We start from the raw sequence: 8,896 nt of genomic DNA, 5'->3' as shown, positions 1-8,896 counted from the left end.
AAATGTCAAAAAACTGTCATAATATATTAAGGCATATAACACTGTAGTATAGTAATGCATAAAACGTCATAAAAACGTCATGGTATAGTAAGGCATAAAACGTCATAGTATAGTAAAGCATAAAACGTCATAAAAACGTCATAGTATCGTAAAGCTTAAAAAGTCATAAAAGGCATAAAATGTCAAAAAACTGTCATAATATGTTAAGGCATAAAACTTCATAAAAACGTCATAGTATAGTAAGGCATATAACATTGTAGTATAGAAATGCATAAAATGTCATAAAAACATCATAGTATAGTAAGGCATAAAACTTCATAAAAACGTCATAGTATAGTAAGGCATAAAACGTCATAGTATAGTAAGACATAAAACTTCATAAAAACTTCATAGTATAGTAAGGCATAAAACGTCATAGTATAGTTAGGCATAAAATGTCATAAAAATGTCATAGTATAAAAAGGCATAAAAAGTCATAAAAACGTCATAGTATAGTAAGGCATAAAATGTTATAAAAACGTCATATTATAGTAAGGCATAAAACGTCATAGTATAGTAAGGCATAAAACGTCATAAAAACGTCATAGTATAGTAAGGCATAAAAATAGCATAGATCGTAAAACGGGTAAGGTGGATTTGAACTCACAACCTTATGATTATTAGGCATCAGTTCTAACCACTTGACCATGAAGTCATTCCTAAGCAAGTTACCGTAAAGGTCAAAATAATGTCATATTATCGTAAAGCTTAAAAAGTCATAAAAGGCATAAAATGTCAAAAAACTGTCATAATATATTAAGGCATATAACACTGTAGTATAGTAATGCATAAAAAGTCAGAAAAACGTCATATTATAGTAAGGCATAAAACGTCATAGTATAGTAAGGCATAAAACATCATAGTCTAGTAAATCATCTTAATATGCACAATTTTGGTCACAGGGAAGCTGGATTCGAACTCACAGCCTTAAGATGGCTAGGTAGCAGTTCTAACCACTTGACTGCATTGTTCATATGCGAGTGACCGTAAAGGTCATAATAATGTCATAGTATAGTAAGGCTTAAAACGTTATAGTATAGTAAGTCACAAAGAGTCATAAAAATGTCATAGTACAGTAAGGCATGAAAAGCCATAAAAATGTCATACTATAATAAGGCATAAAACATCGTAAAAATGTCATAGTATAGTAAGGCATAAAATGTCATAAAAACGTCATAGTAAAGTAAAGCATGTAACGTCATATTATAGTAAGGCCCAAAATGTCATAAAGCATATAAAGTCATAAAAACGTTATAGTATAGTAAGGCATAAAAAGTCATAAAAATGTCATACTGTAGCAAGGTATTAAACATCATAAAAATGTCACAGTATAGTAAGGCTTAAATCGCATAAAAACGTCATAGTAAAATAAGGCATAAAACGTCAAAAAATTTCATACTATAGCAAGGCATTAAACGTCTTGAAAACATCATAGTATAGTAAGGCATAAAACTTAATAAAAACGTCATAGTATAGTAAGGCATAAAAAGTCATAAAAATGTCATAGTATAGTAAGGCATAAAACTTCATAAAAACGTCATAGTATAGTAAGGCATAAAATGTCATAGTAGTAGTCTTTACCTTGTACGCGTCCACCACCAGCTCTATTAAATTTGGAGCCTGGAAGAGGCCTAACCTTCCCAGGTAGGAACCAGGCAGTAAGTGCACCAACTCCTAGGGAAGGGAAGGAAGTGAGGGTAATGAAATGCTTTCATGCTTTTAAATTAATTCCTAGATAATATTGGAAAAAACACTACACTAGCACCACAAGTCAGACAAGTCAGTACCATTACTATTCATATAAAAACATTTGATCTTAGAGGAAAATCTTGCTTTCCTCAAATCTTTGTGGGGCAATGTAGAGTAGATTTTCGCCGTTTAAAAGTTATACTATCTGTTGTTAAGTACATGCGTGGGAGACATTACCTCGTACCACTGGTACTGCTGCTTCTCCACAGCAAAGATGGAGTAGATATGGTTTTCAAGCAGCTTATCAGACAACTGACCCACACTGGGATGGTCCTGAGAGAGAGAAACCAACAAACTAAATTACAAAATGTAAGTGCCCAACCACGTTTAAGAAGACTGTTCTCATGTACAGTTATTTTGTATATCATCTTAAAGCATTGATCTGTTATTGTCAGGTTAAAAGTCTGCAAAACTTTTTCACCTCCAGCCTCTGTAGAAATGTACACAGTCCATTATTGTGTGACCATGTGAGCTTTAAGATGCACTGTACGTCCAGCTGAAGCTTCATCGCTGATTGTGATTTCTGAATTCAGTGTGGCTTTTCTGGCCCTGACTGCTCAGCACCTACAAATATCTTCCTCCTCTCACCATCCTGGTGCTCCCTGTGTAGACGTTGTTCTCCAGGTGACAAAGGCCATCGTGTGGCGTCACAATCCCGGCCAGCCGGCTGTCCAGGGCGAGGTGAGATGGCTGGTCAGTCATCAGGAGCAGCAGACGCTTGGCATCTGGTCGCCAACCCACTGCCCTCTAAAAGAGAGACAAAAATCAAGATGCCATATTATGCTTAGCTGTAAATCTAAAAAACCCAAGTTATTGCCCAACTTCACAAATGACATCATTTTTATTCTCATACAGCAGCTACACTCACAGAAGCTAATGTGGAAAATATTGTTTGTGTGTGCTTCATATTTTAGAAGTTTACAACATGTGGTAAGAAACTGCACATTCAGACATGTTACTCATCTGAATTATATTAGTGCCCTTGGTGATCAGCTCTTTCTATAATGCCCAATTACAACAAAAGCAGCAGAAATTCTTCCATTTGCCACAGAATCTCCCTGTTTATGTCTGTGACTTGTCATAGACACTGTGAGAAAAATGGGTTTGTGTGTGCACGTGTGTGTATTTAAGGAAACTCAGTGAGCTTATAAGTAGGCCTGACATAATGTAGAGTCTATTTCTAGACTCATGACCACCACGGTGTTTCCCTGCAGACTGGTTACTCAGGGCCCCCCTTGCATGGTGTGAATCACAGCCCTCCCGCAGCCATAGTATAAGCAACTGTGACTCTATGTGTGTTCATCTGCCATACACCAGCAATGGTGTCATTAAATAGTGGGGTTCCAGTGGCACCATCCAGTGCTGAGTCAGGCTGCTTCCATTCTCCCAGAATACATGCCTCATTTAACAGCATGAGACTTACCTCCAAATTTGGGCTTAACTAACATTTCTGTGAATGTATTCAATAAACTCTGTTGTGTTTCACACATGTAGCCTGAGTTCCCGGCATCTGTGTATACACACCTGGCAGACAGCAGCTTGCAGCATAGCATCCAGCCCTCCCTCAGGTGTGTCCATGTTTCCGGAGATGCGCTGGCGTTTGATCACCCGTGTGAACTCGCTCATGTTTCCCGTCATGCTTAGGACGTGGTGGAAGCCGTGGGCTGGACGACAGCGGATCTCATAATCACTGGTGAGAGGCAGAGACAGTCATAGAACAGAAAAAGATTTTAATTGCAACATTCAGGAATGCAGAGCTCCAAAACAACCACCAGAATAAACAAATGCCAAAAGCCTGTCTGTTGTTTCAGTCTCCCAGCACAGCTCATCATCAAAACAATGTTGCCACCAGCAACTGATGAGTCTCTCCCTGAGTCACACAAAATTAGGAGCACATAATGGGAGCAGTTTGCTTGGATTTTTTTTTTTTTTAAATAATCACCACACCAATCTTTTTGTCTCATTAAAAGAAGAAAAAGTTAGCTGAGAAATATGACAAACCAGGCTTTCTATCCTAATCACAGCAGGAACATTAACTAAATGAGCTCTACCCACTTTTTTTCAGCTATCAATAACCAAACCGGTAAATTCTGAGCCTTACCTGCAGGGGTTGTTGATCTTGGAGGGATGGACGTTGATGTAAGGGGAGACAGGTTTGTCCACGAACGAGCCGAAACCCAGCCAAAGGTCTGAGGAGTGCTGTGTCATACGTAGAGAGAGAGCTACACCCACTGTCTTCAGCTGGACCACAGACAGCATATATGGTTGAAGAATGGTACACAGCGGGACAAGAACAAAGGACAAAAACAAAATCAGATATGACACAAGAGAAGAAAACAAAAACTGTATTCATGTTTGAGAGATTCCTCATTTAAAGAAGAGATGTCAGCTCTGATATTTCTGCAGTTTATTCCATATAAAATGAAAAGTACTCATCTCATATGCGCCAACGATCTAATACTGAGTCATTATCTGTGTTTAGGAGTACAGGTTCTTTAAATAATGCACTTTGTCCTTATGAAAAAAATTGAAATGCTTCAGCACTGACTCACTGAAAGGAACAGTGATGGCTGAGTGTTTTAACACGTACATGATCCAGGTTTTCCTGCATAGAAGCCGATACATCCACCAGGTAGTACAGATCCACAGGGTAACGCTCCAGCTGCTTCACAGCCACTATGACACTGGCCTCTGCACCTAGGAACACACACACACACACTGAACAGTTAACTTTAAGTTTTACCTCTGCAGCTTTAAGAAAATGTGGTGCAAATTGGAGATCCAGTCATATTTGAGGCAAAAACATAAATTTGTCAGTCGTCCTCACCTGGTCTGAGGGTGATACTGATGTCTCCTGGGGACACTTGTGTGTTGCTGATGGTGGCGTTGACCTCCACCTTGATCTCTGTCTGCTCCATGAACTCCAGTCCACAGCCTCTTCTGAGCAGGTTCACAGACAGGTCGCAGCGCTGGCCAGGCCACAACCCATCCTGAAAGTCGTATAAAAGGTCACACAAGGTCAAGAGGGGGAAACAGCAATATCTCCTTTAGTATATTTTATTTGCACTTTTTCAATTTTGTATTTACAAAATCATGCAAATGATAGAAAGCAACACAAGAGAAATTAGCAAGCCAGACATGGAGCAAAATAGCAGGCAGACAGTTGTGAAGATGATTCACATAATGCGTCTTTTGAGATGTTATCAAAGTAATCGTGTCTCAGGAGTGAGAACCAGTAACAAGAAAACAAAGTAGGTCAAGTTGAATGCCACATTGTCCCATGAACTCTCATAAGTCAGGGCCACTGATGCTGAGAAATATGTGACCATCTAAATCTGTCAAATCTCCTCTGTGTTTTTGGGTTTATGCAGATTTAAATGTCTCCATTTGTACAATAATAATATCTGGTTGACCACTATTTGAAGCAGGGTAAACATCCCTGTACTGTTCCAGTAAGGGATTTATTCTTTCACCCACTGGTTTGACTGTGTGATCTTTGGTGTCTGTACCGAGTGCTAAACCACTGGTTCGTTTCACACACGAAAACATTGTAAATCGAAACTGGTTTCACATTTACTCACTTTGGTTTCATTTTTCATTTCTGTCATTTCTATGATGTTTGCATTGATTTGCAACGATCAAAGAGCCATTATAGTTTTATTATGTGAAGTCACTCATTAGTTAAAAATATCAGGATGAATTGTCCTGTTTGTGTTTACTCATCCATGTCCTCATCTGCTCTCTGTGTATCTGATCACTGAGGAGAGGGAAGTTCAATCCAAGTGGGAGATCTGACAGACAGAGATGGCATCGCATCGTCCACTTAGCTCTTTTTTATTTAGCACAGTAGTATATTATTTGATCAGCACTGTGTTGAATGAATCTTGATACATTGTAGATAACCTCTCCACTGCCCAATAGCCAGCAGCTCAAACAATACAGCACAAAAATGTCATGCTTTGCAGCTTTAGAGTGGATTATCGACCTTTGGCACTTCAGTCTGAGAAACACTCACAAATACACTGGAATTGACCAGAAACATAAAAGTAGACCATTAAATCTGTGTATTTACAAAGTGTCATGGGCCTGATTGGTATGAGTCCATTTAAAGAGTGTGACATGACCAACAAGATCACACAGATAAGGACTAAAAATAGCACAGGAGCAAAGCAGCCACAGTAAGAGCTGAACATGTAGCTGAATATGCAACCACAGGCTGAACCTGAAAGCTCGAATGACTTCGGTGTATTTATGGCTGCGCCCTTGGCTATAATTTGTCCTGCAACTACTCCGAATTTCAGAAAGTTTCACAGAGACTTCCTGGGACTTCCCTCACACAGTTTTCCCTCTTCTCCTGGCATTAAATGAAAGTGTCAGGATGTGAACGTACACACTGATAAGCTCTGTACTTGCTTGAGAAACAGAGTGGATGGCCCTGTTAGTTTGTGTGTGTGAGTGTGTGTAGGAGGTTAGAGAGGTGGAGAGGTTTGAATGCTTTCACACACAAGTGAGCAGGGCCCCGCTTAATGATGTCAGATAAGGTTAGGGTTCACAGGGTGGGAAAGCACCTGAAGTCTGTAAACACACACATGTGTGTGTGTGTGTATGTGTGTGTCTGTGTGTATGTGTATGTGTGTGTGTGTGTGTGTGTGTGTGTGTGTGTGTGTGTGTGTGTTTGTGTGTGTGTGTCTGGGAGGGTTTACAGCTTCTCAAAGCTAATTCAGGATGGGCTCTTTACGAGACAGTCTGACACCCAGAAAGCAAAGACAGATACAGACCAACACAGGCGGAAATATTCACACACACACACACACACACATACACACACACACACAGACGCCCTCACACAGGTCATAGGGCCGGGCACTGAGCTCTAACATACACATTATATTCCCATCTGCGGACGCCGTGAAAGCTTTGATGTGTGTCATCTGTTGAACGCTGCTGGCCGCATTTTTTTCTCACTCTACCACACACACACAAACACACACTTTTTATACACTGCCCTACCTCCTTGAAGCACCAGGCACACTGTGGTCCACGACTGAGACACTCTGTGCAAGAAGTGATACTGGTAGACCGACACGCACTGTTACCTGCGGACGGGGGAAGGAGGAAGAGCAGAGAGGAGAAGAGAAGAGAGAAATGTGTCATTAGCATATAAAAGAGTGTGTGTGTCAACACTCATTAACCATGCAGCAGAGGCCCCTCTGGATATTAAGAGATCTCATAAACACTTTTGATCATCGAAGCACCACTTAGCATCTCATAGGAGGCTATTCAGAACAGTCATGTAGTGGGAAAACGTCTGGGAGTGTGGGAACAGGTGCTTGAGTTGTTGGAGTGGTGCAATGGATCATTTCCCCCACCCACACGCAGTCATGCAGGCACACACACAGAGGGCATCTAATCATGAGTCAATCAGTGAAGGCTACATACGAACGCATGTAGGCTATTAACGAAGTGGCAAAATCTGCCACAAATCTGTCATGGTGCAAGATGCTTTTCCACAACATTAGCAAGATTGAGATGTAGACTGAAAATTCTTACGAGGTGACAAAGGGCACAAAATGGACCTGAGGCTTAAAGTAGTGGGATGAATGATTCATTGAAGTGAATTATCTGCTGAAATCCAATTTTCCAGAGCCACTTCACTGAGATACAGAGCTGGAATGTAGGACAGAGAAAGGCTGCAGGTCCTAGCATCACTAACAAGCAGCTGTGACCCAATTAGCACTGCTGGCCTCTGGCAAACTCCTGAATAGGTGAAGCATTTAACTTCTATTTATAACAAATCAATACATGCTGAAACAAGAGGTTGATGTTGACTAGACTGCAGAAGGTTCAGCGGCTTCCCTTTAAACATAATTTGTGTCTTACTGTTTAATAAGACAACTTATAAGCCTTGTGTTCAAATGTTCACACTCTCCCTAAAACATGTGATGTTGTGGAAATATAATCTTAAAATGCTCTTAAAAAGGCTCCTTTTAAAAAAACAGGGCATTTAAGCATTTGGAGCAACCATGGACTCCCTGCAGAGAGCACAGATGATGCGGGATGGGAGCTGATGTTGCGCAGTGATGGCTTGACATGATACAAAACGCAGGCTAATTGCTGGGATATGATGTAATTGGCCATAATGAGCCTCTACTCACCGGCACTGGAAGCTTCTGCGCAGACAGCGACCACCACGCAGCAGAGCAGGACACACAGAGGGACGCTGCTGTATGTGCGGAGCCAGGAAGTCATATTATCCTATCCACACCGGGAGGGTGACCGGAGCGAAGCAGCAAGGAGGCGCAGGAGCAGAGGCTGTAGGCTTCAGCTACTGGAGATGAACGGGGGGAGACCTGGTACCGTGCGTCTGCCGCCGCACGAACAATAGCCGGGAGTGCCGTACCGAGCCGCGGGGCATTGTCTTTCACCCAATAACCTTCTAATCCCGGAGAGGTATTCACATCCCCGGGTCAAATCAGCTTACAAGCGCGCTCCCCCGTGGACCAGGAGAGGAGGTGAAGCAGTCGGTAGAGTGCAGCGTCAACAGCGGCTGCGGCGCGAGCCCCTCCATCTATTTCCATCCAGCCGCAGGTGAGCGACGTGTCCCCGCGTGCTTCCACGATGGACCTAGTCTCACAGCTGATGGTGAAGTCTCATTCCGGGACAGAGCGCAGCTGAGCTACACACACACACACGCACACATATGAGTAGCCTACACTAACCAGCGCTGCGTTCAGCCGGTGCGCGCCAACATGCTGACTGAACGTCCCACACCAAAAGCAGGAGAGTGACCGTGTTTTAACCGCTGTACTGACTCAGGCAGGCGGTGCCATGGCAACGACGCTGTATCAGAGAGGGAGCGAACGAGTGTGAGTTAAAGAGGGAGGGAAGAGAGACAAATAAGGAGAGAGAGAGGAAGAGAGACATAAAGAAGTGCTTACTACGAGGAGTTGTGGTGGGGTGCATTCCAACTGAACCATGGCCTTGAATTGAACACTGATGTTTATATTGCTTCTTCAGGGAGCCGTTTAATAGCACTGAGAGCTCCTGTGTGTGTGTGTGTGTGTGTGTGTGTGTGTGTGTGTGTGTGTGTGTGTGTGTGTGTGTGTGT

At 42.1% G+C, this 8,896-nt stretch overlaps 1 protein-coding gene across 1 annotated transcript; it reads right to left on the bottom strand.

Annotated features, from left to right (window-relative positions):
- Positions 1-1,620: 1,620 nt before the first annotated feature.
- LOC111656909 (integrin, beta 8) lies at positions 1,621-8,614 on the bottom strand (the record flags this gene model as incomplete). Its single annotated transcript, XM_087174700.1, has 9 exons — positions 7,944-8,614; positions 6,799-6,884; positions 4,616-4,787; positions 4,379-4,485; positions 3,890-4,029; positions 3,313-3,478; positions 2,377-2,535; positions 1,966-2,061; positions 1,621-1,713 (listed from the first exon to the last, which is right to left on the bottom strand). Coding segments are annotated over exons 1-9 (1,113 nt in total), but the record flags the coding sequence as incomplete, so codon positions are not given.
- Between the last annotated feature and the right edge of the window lie 282 nt (positions 8,615-8,896).

Source organism: Seriola lalandi, unplaced genomic scaffold (genome assembly GCF_002814215.2).
Source record: "Seriola lalandi dorsalis isolate HSWRI2012SDOR001 ecotype SW California unplaced genomic scaffold, Sedor1 jcf7180002054374, whole genome shotgun sequence".
Lineage (NCBI taxonomy): Eukaryota > Metazoa > Chordata > Actinopteri > Carangiformes > Carangidae > Seriola > Seriola lalandi.
Note: the sequence above shows the minus strand (reverse complement) of the source record. Positions and strands in the feature narration are given on the sequence as shown.